The 25,601-nt window shown below is 39.0% G+C and overlaps 1 protein-coding gene across 1 annotated transcript; it reads right to left on the bottom strand.

The window, feature by feature from the left end:
• Positions 1-394: 394 nt before the first annotated feature.
• Positions 395-25,581, bottom strand: cspg4ba (chondroitin sulfate proteoglycan 4ba). Its single transcript, XM_053654317.1, has 10 exons — positions 24,394-25,581; positions 19,230-19,393; positions 14,168-17,737; positions 13,594-14,067; positions 12,186-12,362; positions 7,969-8,167; positions 7,214-7,345; positions 4,711-4,883; positions 3,260-3,440; positions 395-3,038 (listed from the first exon to the last, which is right to left on the bottom strand). Exons 1-10 carry the CDS (start codon positions 24,449-24,451, stop codon positions 1,009-1,011), a joined length of 7,158 nt encoding a protein of 2,385 aa, XP_053510292.1. The 5' UTR covers positions 24,452-25,581; the 3' UTR covers positions 395-1,008.
• Positions 25,582-25,601: the final 20 nt, after the last annotated feature.

Here is a 25,601-nt window from a genome sequence, read left to right as displayed (position 1 = left end):
TTTAGAGATGCCAATCAACTTACAATGCATGTCTTTGGACAGGTAGGAAACAGGAGTACCCTGAGGAAACCTCTGAAGCACGGGGAGAACATGCAAACGCCGTGCACACAGAGCAGTGGCAGGAATCAAACCCCCAGCCCCGGAGGTATGAGCAAACGCGCTAACCACTAAGCCACCATGCCCCCATACACTAGAATATCTAGTAGTCACAATGATTTAAAACACAATATTTAATACACAGAAATGGATCAAAACTCCAACTTCATACTGGCTATCTTACTGGTAATTCCCCTCTCTTCCTTTTGACTTTCATGACTCTTTTCTCCCCCACCACCTCCCCATCTCCACTCCTACACTCGATCTTTTTTTAGTGTTGTGATTTGTTTGCCTAGCAGAAAGCAGAAGCCACCCAGAATGCTAGTCCAGTCTAGTGTAGTGTAGTTATCAGAGTTCTCCTTCAATATCACTGCTCGCTCCCATACCACTGTTTTGCACATCAGAATCCTTAAATATTTAATACTTTAATAATTCGGAGTTCTTTAAAAGTTTGGAAAAAAACGACTATTGATAATTACACCTCATCTCATTATGGAGGTTTGTGGCTACACATCTTGTCTGTCAAACTTGAACAAATGAGTTCATCTTGTTCAATTTGGCTTGTTTAATAGTTTCCTTAAAAGTGGATTAAAGTTGAGTGCAAAAGAACCAGAGTTGTGAAGTCCAGCATCATAAAAAAAAAAAGAGAAAGGTAGTGTTTTAACCTCTTTAAGCTAATGCCAGGTAAAAATGGGGATTTCAGATTTAGACAGACAAAGTACTGATCCAAGCAGCACAACTGTGACCCGGATACAAAAACAAATAAGTAAATTAGCTGTTGCATTGTCTACCACATTGCTCCAACAATAAATTCAACAGTCTGGATAAAAGATTCAGTCAACTAGTAACAATGCAAAACGGTTTCAACTAAAACGCTGTGATTGATCTGATCCTTATCCACATGATTATAGCTCACACCCAATACTGATTCTGCTGCAACGCAGGGTTTGTGGTCCTGCAGAACTGTGTGGCTTCAAGAGCCATGTCACCAAAGGAGCACAGAGACATGGATTGTCCATAGGCAGGGTTGCCTGTCTGGAATCTCGTCAGAGCAGGACTACCAGGGTTGCTTGGGCTGAGAGGGGTTACAGTAACTAACGGAACCATTGCAGTCCTCTCTGGATGACCTTGATAGTGTTTACTGTCAGGAAAGGCTTTAGGAACAGAAGCACCATTCAAAGATTTTTTCTTTTTCTGCTTGTTTCGACTCAGTAGTAACACCGATATGACAACAATCACCACAAGTAGAAGAGCGAGCAGTGGGAGGATGATGAGCATAGGGTTGGAGGAGGAGCTGCTCTGAGACACTGACTCAACCCTCACTGGTTGGTTCCTCATTGGAACAATTTCTTGACCACGAGTTGGTTTAAGCATAGTAGTAGCATGAGAGTCACTGCGGTTCGAGTTACCCCAGCGATTGCGGCCCTTGAGCTTTGGTGCGGCCTTGGTGACCAGCGCTGAAGGCTGAATTGATGGAGATTTGGAAACGAGAGGAGAGCTCATAACTGTGGTTTGGCTGGATGAAGCAGTACTTCTTGTGTACAATGAGACAGCTGTGGTTGTTATGAGAGCAGGGTCACATGGCACAATGCTAAAGACGAACTCCCCATTTGCAGGTTGGAGGTTGCCAGCTTTTAGGACAAATCTTAATGAGTCATTCACCTCTTGAACTGCAGTAAGGTTGGCCTTTAGCTCAATGGCAAGTTTTTCCTGCTGTAACTCGCTAAAGAAAAATGTCTTTGTAGGTTCTGCTTTTTTCCCCTTTCCAATCTTTATAATCTTGCCATATATTGGTGGGGACAGGATTTCAAACAAGGGATCGGCACCACTTATCAGGGCAAGCTCAGAGACATTGAGAAAGTCTGCCTTAAGCTTAACACGAATTTCATTTGATAACTTTACACCTTCTGCATACAAAATTAAAGGCTTAACTGTGATGTTAACCATTTGGTCAGTCAGGTTTGCCTCCGATGTGAAGGCAGTGAACTCAAAGTTATCATGAGAGGATGCAAGATTGACCATATGGTAACTTAATCTATGTGCTTGCAAATCATTCTGATTAAAAGCAGTAACCTCTTCATTGTCCAAGAGAAGTTTGCCATACTTTGGCGGAGCAGTTATTTTATATTGGACAGTAGTGTTTTTTCCATTAGTCCCTGCAGCCAGGTGTGACTGGTTGAGCACCACTGATGTTTGTCCCTGCTCCAAGATCAGATCTGTTTGATTGACAATTGAAATGGAAATCTTCAACACCTCTAGGTTGAAAAGTTTGTAGATTGGCCGGTGATGACCATCGGTGACACTGAAATAGAACACCCCAGATGCAGGACTGCCATCTTGGACAAAGAATACTTCACCATTGTTGATCTGGGCTTGAGAAAAGGTATCCACAGACACATTTAGACTTCCTATAAGAGAAAGGAATCCATTGCTAGGTTTGCTGATCACAGAGTACTGGATATCTTCTGGGGAGTTGTCAAGGTCTTCTACATTCAAGTTGCTGGGTCCAAGAGCCACAGTGTCTCCTTGAACCACTTTGAGGCTTGGTGCTTTGGTCTTCAGGACGGGTGGCTGATCATTCACCGGAGAGACCGTAATGTTAAATGTTTCCTCTAACACTTCACGGTCATCCTGAGGGCGCTGTGCAGGTTTGCTCTTCAGGTTAAGGAAAGCATCAAAGACAAAGTGGTCTTGCGTGGTCTCAGAGTTGTCGTGTTGGTAGGTTATTCCATATTTGTTCAGAATGAACTGAGAGAAGTATGGCTTTTCCTTTGTAAGATTCCGTTCACCCACAATGATGACACCATGTTGAGGTAGTGACTTGACCTGGAACCAGACGTCATACAAGTTGCGACGAGACTCTGGCTGTTTGGTAAGGAGATTTGATGCATCCAGCATCATTTTGTCAATGACTACTTTGTCTCCTTCTATTACCACAGCTCCTGAAACACAATACAAAGTTGAGAAATTCTTTGTTTTCTCAACACGTTTTACAAAACACCTACGCAAAATTACAAAACAGACACTACTGGCCTGACTGGTGACTACTGGTGAATCACCAGTGACCTTGCATAATGAATTGTTAGGTTGTTTAGTTAGTTTTCACATTTGAAATTGAGATTAGGTAAAACAGGTAAGTGGAAAATCAGTGGTTTAATCATACCCGTGTTTTGAAGAAGGAGAGAGTTTCGTTCAGGCCCCGCATTTTCATAAGAGATGTCGATATCAAAGGTCTGAGCCTCAAGGCTTGCAGGAGGTGATGACACAGTGAACGTGAACTTGTCTAACGCTGCCCATCCAACAGAGTCCACACTTTGTTCATATGCCACCTTACCCTCATCAACCTGGAATGATCACATTTATTACAAGTGAAACAACAGCCGTGTTTAAATTTGTTTCCTGTTCACCATAAAGTGCACTATTTGGCATGAAGTCGTTTTATCCAAAATGATATTGCCTGGTTAGTTTATTATTATATTATATTATATTATATTATTACCCATAGTGCACCATAAATCCAGTGTACAAACGTTGCACACTACCTCCGCACTAAAGTACCACAATGCATGCATTTTCCTTGAGCTAGGAATTATTGTCAGGATGGATACTGGAGCAACAATATTTACATAATACATGTCCTGCCTCTGGATGGAGCGCTAATCTACTCCAATTCCAGACTACTGGACTACGGCTGCTTCTATGGCCATACGGAATTCATATAAGTCAATAATGAACTTTTTCACACTATCTGCTGTTACCCAGATGAGGATGGGTTCCCTTCTGAGTCTGGTTCCTGTCAAGGTTTCTTCCTCTTAAAACATCTTAGGGAGTTTTTCCATGCCACCATCGCCACTCAGTGGCTTGCTCAGTTGGGATAAATTCGCACCTTTAATATCTGTATACCGTGTTTATATTTCTGTAAAGCTGCTTTGAGACAATGTCTAATGTAAAACGTGCTATACAAATAAAATTGAATTGAAAATATAAATTATATATATAAATTACATGTAGATCTAAATATAAATAAAATTGCTTTTACTTTTCAACGGTGTATTTAATATGTGAAAACACTTTCAATCATGGTAAATCACTTGTGTATTTTTGGTGTGTTTTACCATACTTAGGAGAAGCCTAGTTTATTTTGGATAGTATTTTTATGGTCTTTGTTCACTAGGTAATTTGGAGCATTTTAATTGTTCATACGTTGGTAAGTATTTTCTGAATTCAGTCTGATGTCTCCGTCTTTCCTGCCTATATAATGCACTATACTGAACAGTTTTATAGGAAAAACTGAATGTGAGTGAGTGAGTGAAGGAGCGATTTCAGACACAGTGATGATTAATTACTATAATTACAAAATATGACCTGCCCAAGATATGAAATATAAAGAATATTATATTTCACAATACAATACAAATCCTATCATCTAAAATTCACAATCTTTCCCCTGTTAATATTACTTCAGATGATTTATCCATCCCCCCCAGCAGCTAATAAGACAGATGGCATAATGACATATCCTTACAGCAACGCAGATTCACGGAAGATAAATGTATAATTTATTGGGTTATAATTGCTCTCTCCATGCAAATCATGAGTTTTTACAGCACTCACCATTTCTTGTGTGAAGGAAGAAATCTCAGTGATGGACTTGTCTGCCTGCACAGTCACCAGCTTTCCAAATTTCGGGGGATTAACAATGGTGAAAACAATGGTGCGGTTTGAATTGCCTTCATTGTCATTGGTTGTTGTTTTGAGGACATCTTTTGAAATGGAGGATAAAGCGCCTGGATTGAAAACAAGGCTAAACATTAGTCCAGATGAACTCCAGCTGTTAAAAGCGCAGTTAAAAAAAAAAACAACAGCAAACGTCTGGCACTTGCTATAAACATTACCACATCACTGTGTATTTGGATGCTTTGATGGCTGAATGTGTTTGAATCTTTGTGGCAACACCTTTTATACACTTGTGTGCATCTGAGCTAAATTAAAGCTTTGTTCTTTAGATGGCATTCACAGGAAAAAAAACAACTTAGAAAGATGATAAGTTCATGACTTTGTTTTTTTTTTGTTGAGATTTTGTTTCTCTCGTTAACACAATTATAGTAATAAAGCAAGCCCAATTATAAGCCCTGTTGGGGAAGTATGCTACTAAAATACACTCATTTACAATCAAGGAACAACAATCCTTTCATCAGCACTGTGCTCGCTTTCCAGTATATAACTGTAATAAATGTGCGTACGGCATATCTGAGAATGAAAGGGAAAGAACATTTAATTTGTGATCGGGATAAATACTTCCTCATCCGGTCAAAACCACGTGTAAAGTTCCATGCGATTTTAACATAATTATTCATTTATTTCTTATTACCCATGTCACTTACAGCACTGAGCACTTGCTTTTTTTGTTCAGCAGGATGAAAAAAAAATATTCAAAAAGGTATTGATGAAGTGTTTTGTGTGTATAGACAGCAACCAATAAAACATGTGGGGAAACTGGTTTCCATAGCAACAAGTTTTATCATGTAAAAGTTTTATCACGTTTTATCCCAGGACGAACGAGGAAAAGGTGAAAGTCTCAAAGCACATTAGACGGACTTTGTGTTTTTTCCACACACGGCAATAAAGTATAGTCACGTGCAAAGGTTTGTGTACCCTTAAGAAGAAAATGAAGCAGATATTTCTAAGAAAATGTTTATTTGTAGTCTTTATGAGTTTATTTATTGAGTCTTCATTATCACATGTAAAAACTGATAAGATTTTTTTTTTTTAAAAGCCCAAAATTATATCAGTGCATAGGTTTGTACGTCTCTTTCTGAGTGATATAAATATTTCATATCTCATTTATTAATTGATGTAGATTTAAATATACAACCCCCAATTCCGAAAAAGTTGGGACGCTGTGTAAAATGTAAATTAAAACAGAAATCTCATAAAGTCTGCCTCCATAAGATATTCTTTTTCTACCTAATCATGTTACTGACCTGTTGCCAATTACCTCCTGTATACCTGTATACCTCCAGCTGTTTCTTTTTAATAACACTTACTTTTCCAGCCTTTTGGTGCCCCGTCCCAACTTTTTTGAGACGTGTCGCGGCCATCAGATTCAAAATCGCCTTAATTTTTCCTTCAAATACTACGTTTCCTCAGTTTAAACATTTGATATAATTCCTGTGTTCTATTGTCAATAACATGTGGGTTTATGAGATTTGCAAATCATTGCATTCTGTTTTTATTGACATCTCACACAGCGTCCCAACTTTTTTTGGAATTGGGGTTGTAATAATTTGTATCACTCTTTGCTCTTTCAACTTTTTAATTGCTTCCAACTTCTTTACCTCCTAGTATGTAATTCAAGCTTTTGCAGTTTCTTTCCTGACAGGTCTTTGGTAACTCTGCCAGATTGCTTGCCAATTATTATTATTTTTTTTTACAGTTTGGAATTCTATTTTTTATATACAGCTTTTATATCAAGCTACATTTTCCCCCGTTTTTTCATTCAAAAACCATGGGCTAGGCAAACTTTTGCACTTACACAGCACTTAAGTTCAGACTGTAGATGAGTATCTGGCACCAGTCACTCCCCAAAAACCCCTGCTGAATGTGCCAACAAAATGATTGCCAATGCACATTTACAGGACAGAAAACAGGCACACCAGCTGTTTTATATACTGCCCCAGACAAAACAGTGAGTAGGCAGCTGTTTTTAGCACTGGGGATTAAATCTGGCATATTACTAAGAGTTACTAAATTAAGTCTGGAGTCTTTTCAACATAACATGTTTACCATTAGGCTTGTTGTGCTAAGTGGAAATACTTGAAAGGACTTTGCTACATACCTTACAAGCTATTAAACTTTTAGACAGGGTGTTTATGGTCATGGCTGATATGAAGCTCATATTAAAATGTAGGAATTAACGACAGGAGCCTGAAGGAAGGCATCTTTTGGACTGAAGATATGAGCTGGTTTGTTTTTTGAATGCCATGTACACTTGGTTTTCTATAATGCAAAACATGAATGCTTTTGTGTTTGTTTGCCAAAACAAACCGCAGCACAACATGTGTGTTTTGTAAAATACAGTTGTGCTTGAGCAATCTTGGTGCAATAGCAGACTTACCTGGAAACACCTTAAGTGGACCGCTCCTTTCCATGTGGAGAACAAGTGTATGAGCTGTTACACTGAATATCTGCCTTGGAGCAAAGTTCACCCCATCATTCACCTGGAAGTTAAAACCTCCAGCCGTGGCTCCTGGAGAAGACAATAAAGCAGACTCAAGGAGGGTAACCGTGTGGCGTGTATGGTACCACTGGGACAGCTGAGAATTTACGGTTTTCATTTGCAGTGTGAAATTAATAATGGGTAGCTCTTACTTTTTCTATGGCTCCTGAAGGAAATGCAGGATGAATTGGTAAGTTATTATAAGTATAAAAAAAAAAATAAAAAAAAAACAGTTCTAAGCTTCTTCCTACCCATACCTACTATAAAAGTCTGTAACATGGTGCAGGGTTAACCTTATTTGTAGATTTTCTATTATAGACGTGTTTGTTTTTTACGAACCTGACACATCACCACTGTGCCTTGTGATGTGTGTCTATTTTTAGACCTTGTTATTTGATCCCTGGAGAAACTGCACACTATTCAACAGCATGCATTACTTCAAATACAGAAGTATTATTTTTCTCAACCTTACATCAAAACTCAATGGCCCTTCACCGAATCTTTGGCTGAAAACAATCCATCACTCTGGGCTTTGAGAAGCATCGTGGTGGCTCCTTCGTGATTGTAAGATACACAATGTGACCTCCTTTTTCCCCCCCCCTACCTTTCTGTTTTTACCACATGGAAGCATATCTGGGTGGTGAATTATTTACCACGGTGCACGAACAGTAGTTGTCCCTGGTCTATGTGAGCCTGAGTGAAGTTCATGACCGGTCTAGTGGGAGCACTTTTCAGTGCCAGGTGACCATTACTGGGTTGAGTGGTGAGGTAATGTAGCTGTTCTGCAGCTGTATCTTCATCCTCTGCATTCAGATCTTCAGGAGTGATTTCGGTCATAGAGCCGACCCAAACCTAATTAAAATGAACAGAGATACAGTGGGGGTTCAGTGGACTGATACAATCGTATGCTGCTAATTAGAGCTAGTCAATAAACGTTCTAGTAGAATACCATGATAACAATTCTTGCTGATGTAATCAGGATAATATTTCGCTAAGTAGCTTTGTTATCCAAGTTTGTCTGGTTTTAGGTTATTTCTAAGAAAAGATCAGACCAAATACAACCTATTTAATCACTTGGTACGCCCTGTCTCCTTTCCCTCAGTCTGTGTTCAAACATTAGCAAAGCAGCTGCAATCCGGCAGCAAAACAAACAGTATTGAATACCTTAAAATATATATAAATAATTGCCTAGCTAAATTCATTATTATTATTATCCATCCATCCATCCATCCATCTCCTATACCACTTTTCCTTTTCAGGGTCACGGGGAACCTGGAGCCTATCCCAGGGAGCATCAGGCACAAGGCGGGGTACACCCTGGACAGGGTGCCAATACATTGCAGGGCACAATCACACACCCATTCATACACTACGGACACTTTGGACATACCAATCAGCCTACCATGCATGTCTTTGGACTGGGGGAGGAAACCGGAGTACCCGGAGGAAACCCCCACATCATGGGGAGCGCATGCAAACTCCATCTACACAGGGTCACGGTGGGAATCGAACCCCCGACCCTGGAGGTGTGAGGCGAACGTGCTAACCACTAAGCCACCATGCGCCCTTATTATTTATTTATTTTTATTTATTTTATCAATCAAATAATAAACAACTGACTAATAATTATTTTATTTAGAACTTCCAAAATACTGACACAGTACAAAGTATTACTACACGTATTATAAATGTTTAATAAATAATTATTTATAATAATTATTCTTTTCTGTTTGTAATACTTACTATAAATACATTTACATTTATTTTAATTTGACTTTTCTGAATACTGGCTGTAAAAAAAATATTGCAGAGCATTATTACATTTATCAATAATTATTTGAATGATAACTATTCAAACATGAATTATTAAAGTTAGAGTAAATGTTCTGACATTCAGCAGACATCTTCACTGCTTAGTCTAATGGGTGAAACAGTAAAAAAAAAACATTATTAGTTGAAGGACGGTGTCTATAAAATGTTGCATCTCATGGTAGGCTGTAAATTCTGATCATTCTGATGACCCAACAAGACAAAGGTTTATACCTAATTATCCGAATAAAGCACTGAGCAGTCCATTATTTACCGGACAGTCACATTTTTTTGTGCCGTTTTGTCTTTGAACTGCTGCACTGTGGATTTGAACTAAAACATGTCATTGATATTGATGTAAACCTCATGAATCATAGTTTAATTCAGATCTGGTGTGCCAGCTCACAGAGTCAAAGCAAAGACCATGTTACTGTCCAATTTTTTAGACTGCACTGTGTAGGTCTCTCAGAGCACACGTCTCAAACACATCTCTCTCAGATTCCTGATTACACAAGTGACTCATGTGTGCTTTTGTAAGTATTTCAATTAGCAGCCTAGAGTCAGGGTCATGTCATTCTCTCTGTGAGGTCTCAAGGTCAACGAAACATAGCCGTGTGTGCACACTGAGGGAAGAAAAAAAAAAAAATCACACTGCGGTCTGAACAAAAACAACTCAAAAGCTTACCGTGTGTTGTCATACCTGAACGTAGTTAGTATAGTACATTTGTTTTGAGATGAGAGCAGATATAAAGTGGACATGTATGCTACTGAATTCTCTATTCTGATTGGTCGGAAGGTGTCGGTTAATTTTTTTATAACAGCGACTCTGACACTAGTTCCACTTGCAATGCAAATCATAAGAAGTAAATGGTTTAAAAACGTGTGTGTAACTGTTGGTGAAGTTTCCCCAGAGCCACCAGTATCAGTGCTTTGCAACAGTCAGAGATGAAGTAGGGGTTTGGGACGGGGGAATGTTGATGCTACCCTTCTGAAGTGCATTACTTTTATATAAAAGCACGGTCTGGAGCGTGTCATTCTGCTTATTCCACAGCGATTTGCCAACGATGATGATGTTTAATTTATTAATGAAGGACATGTCACACATTTTAATGGTGTGTAGCTGGATTTAATGTCGTGAAACATCCGAGAAGCAAGTTAGTTCCTGTTCTTACTACGTTACAGCTGCGATAAGCAGTCAGTCTATCAACAGCCTCTCTCTCTTTCTCTCCCACACACAAACACACAACCTGCTATTTTTACCAAGAAAACAGAAAGTAGTACAGACACCAAAAGCGCTTACAACTCAGATGTCTTCCAGAAAACTTCACCTTATCAATGATTATAAGAATTGCTTTTTAAACAACAACCCATTTTTACATCTGTTTATTATTAGTCTTAGATTATGCGAAGCGTCCGCCATACAAGTCCCTGTGTATGCGCTGTTACTTTAAAAGCAATAACACATTAGAACTAACATGAGCGTTAATGTTAGAGCCAGAATTAACTGTGCTATTATACGAAAATAATGCACCTTCTGCCCAATCAGAATCAAGCATTCAACTATATAACCACCATGGAAAATAACTCGTCTCACATATAAAAAGATAAAAGTATGATGTGTCATTCTTTAATAAAAAAATAAAAAATTGGTAAATTGCTGTTGTATAAGAGGAATAAAACACTACAGGGTGTGCTGCTATAGCAAAATAATCAACCCCGCTTTAAGTCTGGCTACTTCACACCTCCCAGTCATCACGTTTTATATATTTTTTTACTTATTCAAAGACTTAGTCAGCAGGTTTGAACACTGGTATATGTTATAGATGTTATATGTTATAAATATAATAGTAAAGCAGCCATTTAAAATTGATAATGAAGGCTTCCATGTGCACTTCAGTGAAAGCTCTGGCACTTTTATGTCAGTTGTGCTTGCTGACCCTATGGATTGAGTAGTTTCATATTATGTGCTGGTAGTCTTGTTTCTCAAATATTCAGAGTGAAACTTGCGTTCCTAGCCAGCTTTTTCATGTCACGACAGGCGAGTGGGCAAGTCAGTGAGACGGAGTGAAGGCTTCACTTTAAGGAAGCCACAACATCCTGTTAGCCTGCTGTCTGCCGTGGTGAAAAGACGAGAGAAAATCACTAATAATGTGAAAAAATGACTGAAGTTAAAATATAAGGTGAACTATACATTTATCGGTGGACTTGTGATGGAACTAGAAGGAATCTGATTTGATTTAGAAAATACTGTGACTACCGAGTTACTGACATACATCCAGTGGCCACATTATTTGGTATTTGATTAACCCATATGGAGCGTATCAGTCCCTTTCTGTCTCATCCATCAATGATGAGACCGACTGCTGACCCGGTGTTGAATAAATTTAGGTATACGCAACCTCATAAAAGTTTAACCTGCGAGTAAAGAATACCCAAATCTGAGTCTTTATGGAAAGAAAACTTTGCCTTTATCATGCAGAGGTTCTGTTTTGTAAATGTTACTGTAGAGCGCCCCCTTGTGGCAACCTAAAGTATTCACGAGAACCTGATTTCACACACCAAAACCTGACTATAGAGTAAAACAGTCAAATCTACAGTCTCTTAAGCTGAGCAAAGTTCATGTTCCTGTGTAGGCAGTGAGTAATTTAACACGCTCGACATATCTGATGTCTGCGACGGTTTGTCCAAACTCTGTTAATCCTTCAGTGCGCTAATCCTTACATTTCACAGCAAATGGCTATTGAATGCCTGGAGGAATCCAAAGCATTTAGGACAGTCCTTTTGGTGCCTCTCAAATTAGCACCAGACTCTATAGTTAGACTCTATGTAGATGTGCAGTCCTAAAATGAATGCTTTGGTACAAAGTAACTTAAACACAACACCGCATACCCCTGTGAACAATGAAAACCCAAAGAAACATAATAACTTGGGAACTATACTTTCAATCCAGGACTGTGTGTCTTATAGAAAACATAGAGATTTATCAAGCACTACATGCTCTCTAGTGTCTAAACCCTTCTTCTATTCAATACTGAACCCAGAGGATTTGAAGTGCACCCACCCTGAGGACTTTGTTGGCCGTGATAACCGGAGGTTCATCATTTACTGGTGTGACTTGAACATGCACTGTCCTTGGTATGCTGTGTTTCCGCAGATCCGTGGCATTGGCTATAATAGTGAAGTAGTCCTGTAATGTCTCAGAGTTGTCGTGGACATAGTAGATAAACTCCTGCTCCACCTGGATCAGTGCAGTAGAGAAAAACAAAAGACATGAGCTAGTGAATGAAAATAGAGTGGCTGGAACAAATGGGTTCATGTTACAGTTCTGAGTAAGACTTTAATATAACTACTAACAGTAGAGAATGTGTAACTCTTTTGGTAATACTTTGCTTTCAGTGACTCACTAATGGTGAAATGTGTAACTACTGGATCAGATGGTTATTCAGTAATAGCTCTGTTCTCTCACTGATTTTGAAACAGTTACATTTTGGAAATATTAAACTACTCTGATTCTTTATGATGTTCTTGTATTGGATTCGTTATTAATGCCAATGTGATCATTTGTACTGTATTTATACCACAACCCTGTTGAATTATCAGTGGTGATTGGTCAGAAGTTGTCAATTAATTTTCTATAATAGCAGCTCTGACAGTAGTTCCTGCTAATCACAGGTTTATAATCATTTGCGTATTATAAATATGGTATAATTTCTGTAGTAACATCGTTTACAAAGAGACTTGTACGGTGGACGTTCCACATAATCCAAGTAAATGGATTTTAGAAACATGTTTAAAATAACAATAAAAAAACAACAACATCTAATCATCTATAACCCCAATTCCAAATAAGTTGGGACGTTGTGTAAAATGTCAATAAAAACAGAGTGCAATGATTTGCAAAGCTCATAAACCCATATGTTATTCACAATAGAACATAGAAAACATATCAAATGTTTAAACTGAGGAAATGTACCATTTTAAGGGGGAAAAAAAGGTAATTTAGAATCTTATGGCCACAACACATCTCAAAAACTTGGGACGGCGGCAACAAAAGGCTGGAAAAGTTAAAAAATGTTTAAAAATCAGTTTAAACTTTATGTTTTCTATGTTCTATTGTGAATAACATATGGGTTTATGAGATTTGCAAATCACTGCATTCTGTTTTTACTTACATTTTACACAGCGTTCCAACTTTTTTGGAATTAGGGTTGTATATGGTGAAGCTTTCTATAAGGAGATGTTTATTTAACATTTATGGAAGGAGTCTCCAGTGCCAGCACATTGTAACAGTCAGGTGAAAAGCTGTAAATTTATGTTTTCGGCCTTGTTTTCGGGAAAGTCTTCAGGACAGAGGATTTTGAGCTTTGCGGTTTCCCGAGAAAGTGAAAGAACAACTGTTGCTTCACACCACCCTGTTGTTAAGCATTTTTCTTGCACCTTTATACTGTATATTATGCTATGTATCTCACCTGTTTTCTGGTAAAATATGTTGTGGGTGTTCCTGGGAAACGAGAGTTCTCAATGTGTCCATGCATTGGTCCCTCTGACACGTAATACACAAAGTGAAGCCCAGAGAAATGCTGGCTGGTAACTCGGATGATCTTTTCTGTCAAGGCTTTGGACGCTCCTTCTTTCAGCGTAACATTGAACACCTCAACAGGTATATATTGAGGAATGATAACCACAGTCATAACGATTCCACTCAGTTCTGCAACCCCATTACTGGCTTCCAAAACGAAGGAGTCGTTCACCTGGTCAGGCGTTATCTGTACATACTGGACATTACCAGCGTTGATGTCTTGTTGTGTGAAGGTCATTAAAGGGTCCTGCTCACGTCCCTGGAATTGTTCTTTATTGCTAACAAAACTTCGCAGATATCCATAAGTTGGAGCAACTTCGACAGTGAAGATGATTTCATCAGGCAAATTTGCTTCATGAGTGACCTGGAAAATAAAAAAACAAACAAGACCATTGTACTTTAATATCAAAGCGTTAAGTGGTTGGAGGAATAGAATTATAATTATTATAATAATAATTTTTCACCTCAAGTTTACTGCGTTCAATCTTCACTGGCTTTCCCTCGTCTACCACTAAGATTTCCTTGTTGAGTATGACAGGTGGCTTCTGGTGGCTTTCCAAGTACACTTTCACATTGATCCTGGCTTCCACAAGCAACCCTTTTGCTTCCACGTTGATACTGAAAAATTCAGCCAAATTCTTGCTGCCGTCATGGCGATACGACAGCAAAGCATTCTTCAGTTCATACTGGGTAAAAGAGTCAATTCGCTTGTCTTTTAAAAACAATGCTCCATGTTTTGGAGAGTCATTAATCTTAAAATTGATTTCACGGTCTTCCCTGATGTCCATGTTTGTAACCACACTGAAATTAGCAATGCTGAATGTCCCGGCCTGTCCTTTTTGGACCAACAGGCCTGTATTGTTGACGACCTTTAGGTACGGTTCCTGAGCGCTGATATCCAACAGTGAGGAGATGTAGTGCTTGCCATCCGACACGAAAAGCACAAAGCGGCCAGAGTTCATCCCACGGTGAACAAACAACACTCGCTTCTGTTCCAAGTCCTCTTGGTGAAACTGGTAGAGTTTGTGAGACGTTTCATTTACAAGCACTAGATCACCTATAGGGATCCCGCGGCGGGTGTAAACAATCTGCCCATCACTAAAGTCGGAGTCTGCATCATGGTAGCACAAGTCATCCAACGTCAACAGCTTCTGTCCATTTTTGACAACATGGAACACTTTATCCACGATCCGAACAGGTTTCTCATCATTTACTAACTGTATAGAGATGTTGAAGACACCGTCTCTGGAGCCGACCTCATCTTCGTTGTCGAGGCTCTTTGCCAGCGGACTTGTCGAAGCTGTAAATCTGAACTGATCATGAGTTGTTTCGCTGTCATCATGGATGTACATGAGGCGCTCCTCTGTGATATCCTGATTGGTAAAAGACATCAGATTATCATAATCCTTGGTTGAGTTGGACAGGTTGATTCGTGCTAGTTTGCCATGTCTTGGCATCTCAGTGACTGTGTAGTAGATTTCTTTAGTACTCAGAGTCTCAGCAAACAGCTCATTGTTTGTAATAAGTTTGCTCTCGCCTTCAAAAACTGAAAGTCCACTGTTTTTAATGTAAACGCTGTTGATATCTGCTCTGATATTTATCCTGAATACGTGACTAGTTGAACGAGCGTGCTTGCTGAACACCTGAAATTCAAACCGGTCACTTGTGTTCTCAGACGATCTATCGATTAGTTGATATTCCACTTCCATGTTAGTGATGTTCATTTGGCTAAATGTTGAATATGTACCTAACTTTTCATTACTCAGCAAAATCAACCCTTTCTTCGTGGAAGAGAGAAGCTTGAAATAAATCTCGTCCTCAGTTAAAGCCGCACCTTGTGCCGTCGCATATAGATGCTCTGAATCAATTGCAATTCTTCTGATTTTGTCCATTTCGAGGACTTTATTTCTCTCCACAATGTAATTAATCCATTTAGTCTTTATATTAAACACCAGTTCTTCTGTTGCTTTTGCTGCAATTGTGATTTTACACTTGAAGTGATCGGTTACATTAGCAGACTGAATATCCTTAAAGGTGCTAAGGTATCTCAGACGGTCTTTCTCCAAAACTCGTTGAGAGAAAGAATGAACGAACTTCCATTCTCCATTTGAATGAAGCTTCTGTAATTCTCCAAATCTTGGCGGCTCAACAACATCATAATGAATGTCCACTACTTGCCTTACTGCATTTGTCTGAATGGCTAACTGTGTAGTGGTTATTAGAGCCATTTCTCCTTGAGTGACCTCCACCCCAGTGTTGTTTATAATGCTGTATTCCAATTTAACCGCCATAATTCGTAGCACCACCGTGTTGCTTATCTTCTCTCCATCACTAACCCTCAACACTATCCTTGAGTTCCTTACTCCGGCGTGCGCATAGTTTATTTTTCCTGCTTCCAGAGCTGAATGAGGGAATGAAGTAACTGCCTGACCAGGGTTATCATCAGTTTCCAGAAACCCAGCATCAACATTAAGATTTCCCAATACAGAGTAAACCAAATCTGTGGAGCTGCTGTCTACATCTGTGGCTTTCAACACATCGGTGGTTAACCTCTTCCTAGAGTTCTCCAGTAGAACAAAGAGATTTCCTTCAGGCAGGCTCAATTCAGGGGCATCGTTTGTTGGTGTTACTGTCACATTGAATCTGTACGACTTCTCTCCCTTGAGGTAGCTCGGTGTCACTTTTCTGCTACTGGAGAACACCGAGAACATGAAGTAGTCTTGTGGATCTTCAGAACCTCCATGGATGTATATCACTCTGCCATGCCACAGGTCCAGCATACTGAACGTATATTCTTCTTGCTCCTGGTCCACATCAAACCTCAATTGACCATGCACTGGCTGCTCTTCGATTCTCAACATGATCTGAGACTGACGGATGCCGAGCTTCTTGAAATCCAGGTTCACTTTGATGTGTTTTGATTCCAATGATGCGCGACCACCCTCAGGGACAACAAGGTTCCTAAGTTGCAAGAAATTTTGTCCATGCCCAGCAACCAGACCTTTTGCAAGGGTGGACATATCTATAGACGGTAACTGAGTGACATATTCAAAAATCTGACTCACAGTACTCGGGCTCAAAGTGGTGCTAACCTGAGGTTCCTTTTCCGGTTCACAGCCGACTGAGATGTCTTTGGTCACCAGAGCGTCTGGGAGACCTGTTAAAATGCCATTGATCTTAATATCTCTAAAGCATCCTTTGAAGGAGCCACCTTTAATGCGCTTTCCTGCCACTGATGACAGGCCCACCTTTCTGACTTCAGAGCGAGTACCATCATCTACGCCACCAAGGAAAAGAAAACCTTTCAAATGCAAGGTTTTTGATCTGGATTTAATACTAGACTTCACAGTCTCTCCGTCGACGGTTAGCTGCAAGCTTTTAGCGGTGAAGTAAAGCTTAACATAATGCCACTTCTTGTCATTGATGAAAGTAAGAGAGCGGAGCTCTGTTCTCAATCCCTCTCTGCCCACCACAGCAACAAGTAAGCCATCGTGAATCTCCATGGCAACAAAGCCCCCTTCTCGAGCAGAATTGTACATAATGATTCCCTCTGGAACTGATGTATGTACCAAGCATTCAAGAGTCCATTCTTGCTGTGCAGACCGAGGAGGAAGAGAGACGTATGCCCTGGAACTGAAAAAACTGATTGCCTCCTCTTCATTAGCAAAGAACTGTGGACTGCATCCAAGAGAAACCTCATAGACGTTCTTTAAGCCAGAGTATGGCCTAAGCGATGAGAGGAGGTTGTGCTGATTAAACAGCACTTCATCAAGGCAACCACGGAAGCCAGGGAGGTCAGTAGGGAGATAGACTTTATCCAATCCTCCTGTCCCACCAATATATAAACCATCACTGATATCCAGCTCTTTCTGTGAGCCTGGAAGTGTCTGGCTGGTCTGGAAATGCTTGTCCACAGTTAGGTTTACATTAAATCTGTCATGGAGAAGATCTACTGTGTGCCAAGCCAAGTCATTCAGTGGGTTCCCTTTGTCTGAGTGTAGAATTCGCTCACCAGAACCAAGATCCAACTTTGCCTATGGATGAAAATCAAACTACATTTTAGATTATAGTTATAGATTATTACAGATTATTTAATTCATTTTAAAAAGGACTCAATTTTTTATCATTAACCAAACACAATATTTAATATACACATATTATATAACAGCCATATTTTTATTTTGTAATATATTTTTAGACCACACAGCTGTTAAATTCTTCTCTGATTGGTCAGAAGGTGTTGATTAACTTTCTATAATGGCGTGACCTGGTGGAAGTACTGGCTGTACTTCAAATCACAGGTTTATGTTGATGCATTAGTTTTAATAAATTACTCATTTGCAGGGACTTTAGTGATGCTTATATTATAATATATAATATAAACTGAATAAACAACAGATTTTAAAATGTTTATATTTAACAAAGAGGAACAATCATATGATAAATCTTTCTGTAAGGAGGTGTTTATTTAATATTTATGGATGGAGTCTTGTAACAGTCAGTATGTTTCCCACAATGGGAAAGTCTTCAAGATAGGAGTTTCCAGTTTCTGGGTAACATGATAAGCTTTTTTTTTTTTTTTTTTTTTAACTCTTCCTTATAAATTTAAAAAGCAAGAAAAAAAAAAACTTTTATCACTGACATTCCACAACATTAAATTATTAACTGTTAAACTGATGAAATGTATGATGTTCTGTTCTTTAGTTAATAAAAGCATGTTATTGTTGGCAAATCAGTGTGGGATAAGAAGAATAACACGTGCTGTTATTGGAAGGTTCTAGCTGGTAGTGTTACTCAAACCTAGCACTGATTAGATTCCTCTAACAGCACACATTGTCATGTTTCATTATTTATATTATGTACTAGTCATGTAAAAGAAGCAACATCCCTGTTTCCTGTGCTTACAGGCTCAAATAGGTATGTCACGGTCATGTCACAGAGAAGAACTACTTGGATAGACTTGTCGAGTCTTGTATAACAGCTGTATAATCACACTAACGTGTGATGTCTTCACTATATGGAATTCTCGTCCCAGGAACAAAATGACAAAAATCTGTGTCACGATCGAGATCTAGATCTACAAAGCTGAAACATCAGACGTACTGTCTCGAATATTTACTTTGAATGATGCGACTTTCACGTGAACGATTCATAAATGCAGGACTTTTCTTTTACACATTCCTGTGTTGCAAAAGCTCTGTTCTGCTGATTTCATCTGACACTGCCACGGTGAAGCATCTAAAAGAGGGAGGTGTTATCGGTACTAAAAAGAACAGCTACATGTTGAAAAATGATGAAGAACGCTACAATGAGATGATCATTTGAAAAAATCTGCACTGTTATGGTTGCACTCTAACATCATCTCACTGAGCTTCGCATAAATATCGATTTTGGTTTTCACTTCCACAGCTGAACCGATTGAATACCTTTGATCGGAAAGGAACTGACGTGTGCATTTCAGTGAGTAAACTGTAGTGAGCCTCACACACACTGTATAACATGATGATAGACGTGTACATGACTTGCCTGAAGTCTGCCAGAACTGAGTTCCAGCAGCAGGTAATCGCTTTGCCCTGCAGCCAGGAAGAGCACACCTCTCTGGCTAGATGTGCGGAAGCGGACACGGAGTGTGTTGAGCTGAGTCGATTCTTTCACTTTTAACTGCACAAATCCATCACCATAAAAGGAAGCTGAGAGAGAGCAGAGAATATATTTTACAGAGACATACAATAAACAGTAAAAAAAAAATAAAATTATGTATATATACTATGCAAATATACATGGTTGATATACAGGTCTTAGTTGGCTTTTAAAGGAATACTTCAGCATTATTCACACTTACAGTATCTCTATCTACTACACATGTAGTTAATGTGTAATTATCACAAACAAGAATTACAAAACATTTTCCCATATTGAGGGAAAAAAAAGGAAAGTCTGCTTATTTGAAATTTACTCATAATGAATGTCTAACAACAGTTGTTGGGGCCGTCAATAAATGTTCATGCAAAACGTTTTTTTTTTATTCAGGAGATCTGGAAAAATGATCTTTTCATAGATGGGACTGGGGGCGCATGGTGGCTTAGTGGTTAGCACATTCGCCTCACGCCTCCAGGGTTCGATTCCCATGTTCGGCCGTGTGTGTGGAGTTTGCATGTTCTCCCCGTGCTGCGGGGGTTTCCTCCCCCAATCCAAATACATGCATGGTAGGCTGATTAGCGTGTCTAAAGTGTCCGTAGCGTATGTGATTGTGCCCTGCGATGGACTGGCACCCTGTCCAGGCTGTACCCTGCCTTGTGCCTGATGTTTCCTGCGATAGGCTCCAGGTTCCCCCACGACCCTGAAAAGGAGTAAGTGGTAGAAGATGGATGGATAGATGGGACTGTGGAAGTTACCTGCCACTTTGATAGGAACTAGGACTTTTTGCAGCCGATACAGATTACCGATTTCTTGTCATCATAATCGGCTGATCGATCAAGCTTTATATAAGTGATATGCAAGCTTTCTGTTGACGGTCACTGTTAACCTTTTTTTCCCAGATAAAGTAATACCACAGATGTTGCCTTGGTTATATTATTTACAGTAATGTTGTAGATTGTTCTTTAAATTGAGATGTATAAGCACAACAAATATTCATGTTACAATGAACATTTTAATAAGTCTTTAAAAATACACGGCAAATGGGGAATTTTTTATTGTTTCTTGAGGCCTCGTAATAATTCCACACTGGTGATGACATGAACATGACCGCAGTGCTAAAGTTTAACGTCGTCATGTGTTTTACGTCCTCACATTTTTTACGTCATCAAATTGCGATCGGTTCGTGAGATCGGCCAAATTTAGAGACTACCGATCACCGAGAATGTGATTATCGGGCGATACCGATCGGCAGCCGATCGATCGGAGCATCCCTAATTAGGAACGCATCGATGCAATTAGCCAATCACATAGCAGCAGTACAATGTCTAAAATCCTGCATATACAGGTCAAGAGCTTCAGTTGATGTTCACATCAAACATCAGAATGAGGGAAAAAAGTGGTCTCAGTGACTCTGACCATATGAGCTGGTTTAAGTATTTCAGAAACTGCTGATTATCTGGAGTTTTCACACTTATCAGTCTCTCAAGGTTTTGCACAGAATGATGTGGAAAAACTAAAAGTATCCAGTAAGTGGCAGTTCTGTGGTGTTGATGAGAGAGGTGAGCGGAGAACACCCAGACTGGGTTGATCTCAAACCACAACAGTAACTCAAATAACCACTCTTTACAACTGTGGTGAGCAGAAAAGCATCTCAACAACACGTCAAGGATAGCATACAACAACTACATGAAGCTGTTACTGAAGATAAATGAATGTAGTCACGTTGGATGAAACTACATAACACAGCTCTCTCTCATGTCAGTCAAATTTATTTATACAATGTAACAATGAACACACATTATATACTCGCATGTTTTAAACCCTTATTGATAGAATTCAACAACTGCCCTTAAAGGTTAAGGTCAACTGCCCTTCTAGGTGAATTGCTACAGATGTCAGAAATAGAGTTAGGCTGAAAAATGCTGGGCCTTTAAAGCTTTACCACACAGACTCTGCAGGACGAGAACTACAGAATACTATATTTTTTGTTGAACTCTTCACTTCTTACCTAAATATATCATTTGAAGTGAGAACCACACATTTATTTTTTTAATCAAATTTTCTAAATTGCCTGTTGCCTTTAAGGAAAGCTGTGATATGCATGGTACTGCCAACAAAACACTATAATGTGTGTGTGTGCATGCGCTGGCATGCTTGGACCCGATAACACACTGCCACTACAATAAAAGACTGGCTACAGAAAGCCCTTCGGCCGCAGCTGTTTCGCTCTCTACCCCTCTACATAGCCCTGTGATCTCCATACTCTGTCTGCACTCTCATCAACCTCTCAACAAATGTGTGACCTCACCTCAGTGTTTAAACACTCCTGAAAAGCCTTGATTAGTGGGTTGGTTACATGTGGCGTCTACTTTAGCATCAGAATGGTATGTCAGATTTGGTTAAACGCCATGGAGAATTCATGCCACTGTACTGCGTGTGCTTTCTCTTAACAGTCCTCTGAAATATCAGACACATGACCTAAAGTACTGAAGTAAGTCCAAGGGTATACCACAAACGGGATACAAGAATGAGTTTTTCTGGCTTGAATAAAAAAAAAACCCCAGATGTGTAGGAAACATCAGTCATGAACAACATGTTGAAGAATACAGGGCATGTCATGTCATCACACCTGAGATCAGGCACTGTGTCGGACACTGTGTACATCCAGCTGTAGATAAGGCATGTGAAATATGTGAATGAAATCCACACTTAACCAAATCTAACATTATTGGCTAAAATAAGGCGTGTAATTATGTACATTAAGAACGTTTAAAATGCCTGTTTGGTTTTTTCCCCCGAAAGTTGAGACAAAAAAGATGATCACAGGGACTTCCTGCTCATTATTGACAACATTCATTAGATTGATGTGGTGTTTTGAGAACAGATCATTTGGGGATAGCTTTTCCTTTCCCTAAGCATAACAAATATATAGTTATCAAGTTACTAAGATGTAATGAAGAAGTATACGCTTGATCCTGATTGGTCAGAAGCTGTTGATCCATTTTCTATAACAACACTAGTTCAGCTATAAGATGTGGTCATTGTAATATAATATGGTTTCTATAGTAACAACGTACACAGGGACTTGTACGCCAGACACTCCACATAAACAGATTTAAAATATATGTAATTGTTGACATAGTGAGGTTTTTTGGGAGGAGACGTTCATTTAGCATGTATGGAAGGAGTCTCCAGTGTCAGCGTTTTGTAACAATCAGAGATAAAGCTGGAAAACTTTACGTTTTCTGACACAAGAAATTCTTCTGGACAGAGGACTGAGGTTTCTTGGAAACATGACAAGCTGTATATATTGTTGAAGAAAAAAAAAAGTCTGGTGAGGAACTGGCTCTTTATATCTGTTGTAATGTAAGAGAGCTTGATGTGCTGTTGTTCCACAACATTAAATGTAACTATAAATGGATAAAAAGTACATTTACTTTCTAACAATGTAGTCATTAGAAAACTGATGTGCTATCAGAGTTATAAAACACTGTATAAAGCACTGCAATAAAAAAAATTATTAACCAGCATCATGTCTCGCCTCACCACACCACTCAGTTGTTGATTGTTTTCCTATAACAGCATGCACCATCATGTTTTACTACTTACAGAAGCAAATTGCTATTTTGCACAGCTGTCTTTAGTGGTTAAAAAATGACATGTTTATGAGTATTTACAAAAGGAGGGCTACTTTTTAGAAAGGAAAAAATCAGAAAACATGTTCCATTATTTCAATAAATGATCGAAAGCTAAGAGCGATTCTCTTAACAAGTCGCTTCTTTAGACTTTTTTTATTTTCCAGCTTCACGAACCAAATATTGTTTCACTTGCACATATCATACCCTCTCGACCCTTTCTCTCTCTTCAGCCTCGATGATCGATGAGTCTGCCACAACATTGAGAAGTCTGGACGAGTTTAATCTCACGTATGTGATTGACTTACTGTAGCGCTGATATTTCTTTAGAAATTTGTTTTAATGTAGAACTATGAGTTATAAACTACTAAGTTTACATATGAATTGCAGAATTTGCAAAATGTTAATTTTTTTTTTTTAAATAAGAGGGATCATAAAAAAATTGCATTTGCACGCTTGATTCTTAATACTGTGTGCCGTTAGCTGGATGATCCACGACTGTTTTCATGTTTTCTGATAGTTGATCACGAGTCCCTTGTTTGTCCTGAGCAGTTAAACTGCCCACTGTTCTTCAGAAAAATCCATCAGGTCCTGCACATTCTTCACTTATCCATCATATTCTGCATATTTGAGCCCTTTCTAACAGCGACTATATGATGCTGAGATCCATCTTTTCACACTGAGGGACTGGTACACAATTATTACAAAAGGTGCAAACATTCACTGATGCTCAAGAAGGCAACACGATACATTAAGAGCCAGGAATGTGTAAACTATTGAACAACATGTTCGGTGTAAATTGATATTATTTTGTCTTCTGGGGAACATGTAAATATCTTATGTAGCTTATGAAAGGCAGAACTACATGAAAAGAGATAAACAAAATAATAACAAATTAAACAGCCAGTGATCATGCAGGTAACTACACATAGCATTAAGACTCATGTAAACTTTTAAACTGGTTCATTTGTGTAAATTCAGTTGTTATTGTGTCTCGTGGACTATAATGTAAACATCTGTTATGTGAAATAGCTTATTCAGGGCAGGACTAAATATAAAACAACATGCTATGTTTATGTTAACTCTTTTTATTATTATTATTTATATACTTTTATTTTTTAATTATTAACCTTTTGCAGATGCTGTATGCGTGTGTAAACTTCAACTGTAGAAAGAAAGTTTAAAATATAATGTATACATTTCCCATGTGGGTCTGTAACATATCAGTGGAACTCGCCACTAAATAACGAGTGAGTGGGGAAAGAGAAAAACTATTTCTTAGGATGTTTAGGCAAACCGAGAATAACAGTAACGCTTTATTTAACCTGTTGCATGGATAAGTTGTGTGTTTAAATATTTTTTCTACATGTTTGTTTGTATTTAATGAAAGTTTGGAGGTCCTATAACTAACTTACCTCCTCGGGCCACCCCGACAAACAGCAGCAGAAACCCGTAGGAAAGTAAAGTCTTCATTTTATCCGCCTTGTTTTTATTCCGGTTCAACGCAAAATCCCACAAAACTACGAGCCATTTTATTAGTCGCAGTTCTAGAAACACTAAAACAGCACTCAAAAAAAATCTAAACTAAACTAAATCCCTTTAACCAACTCAACTCCTCTCTACATTCCCCATGTAGCTCCGCCCACTCCAGCTCCCCTGCACTACAGGGCTGCATCCCAAACCACTGCATCACTTCCCACTTCCCAGAAAAGTACACTACAGGGCTGCATCCCAAACCACTACATCACTTTCCAGAAAAGTGCACTACAGGGCTGCATCCCAAATCACTACATCATTTTCCAGAAAAGTGCACTACAGGGCTGCAGACCAAATCACTGCACCACTTCCCACTTCCCAGAAAAGTGCACTACAGGGCTGAATCCCAATCACTACATCACTTCCCACTTCCCAGAAAAGTGCACTACAGGGCTGCATCCCAAACCACTACATCACTTCTCACTTCCCACTTCCCAGAAAAATACACTACAGGGCTGCATCCCAAACCACCACATCACTTCCCACTTCCCAGAAAAGTGCACTACAGGGCTGCATCCCAAACCACCACATCACTTCCCACTTCCCAGAAAAGTGCACTACAGGGCTGCATCCCAAATCACTACATCACTTTCCACTTTCCAGAAAAGTGCACTACAGGGCTGGGAATAATCATATATACTGTAAGTGTGATAGTCAGGTGTCCATAAACATTCGTCCATATAATGTAGGCCTATATGCTGTTTTTTTGGCACCTCAGTATAAAATGATTGAACGAATCAGTGAAAGAGAAGAACTAAACACACTGAAGATGTCAGAGACCAGATGTGAGAAAGCTATTTCAGACACTGAAATAATTCTGTTAATTATTAGTTATTTGTTTAATTTATGGTTCCTATATATATAAATGATTGACTCAACTTAAAAGATTATACAATAAATATTTTCATCTGGACATAATATTCTATTTATTGGACCATTCAAACGAATAGTAGTTATTTTGTATAGTACAATACTAAATACTAGCGTACTAAACAGTAGGTGAATATATTCTTCCCCCGCTGCTGGACATACCCACTGTTTACTACAGCAGTAAAGGCGTCTGGGGGCGTGTCCTAAAGCATTCTGC

The sequence above is a fragment of the Ictalurus furcatus genome, chromosome 22, assembly GCF_023375685.1.
Source record: "Ictalurus furcatus strain D&B chromosome 22, Billie_1.0, whole genome shotgun sequence".
Taxonomy (NCBI): Eukaryota; Metazoa; Chordata; class Actinopteri; order Siluriformes; family Ictaluridae; genus Ictalurus; species Ictalurus furcatus.
This window is presented reverse-complemented; position numbering and strand designations above follow the sequence as displayed.

What these genes read in the sequence shown, in the direction of transcription:
- cspg4ba (XM_053654317.1), bottom strand. Translation starts at nt 24,451, where the DNA reads ATGAAGACTTTACTTTCCTACGGGTTTCTGCTGCTGTTTGTCGGGGTG. An exon ending in CATATTTTACCAGAAAACAG is followed by an intron (nt 12,363 to 13,593) that starts GTGAGATACATA and finishes GCACTGATCCAG; the next exon opens with GTGGAGCAGGAGTTTATCTA. An exon ending in TCTCCTTCTTCAAAACACGG is followed by an intron (nt 3,039 to 3,259) that starts GTATGATTAAAC and finishes ATTGTGTTTCAG; the next exon opens with GAGCTGTGGTAATAGAAGGA.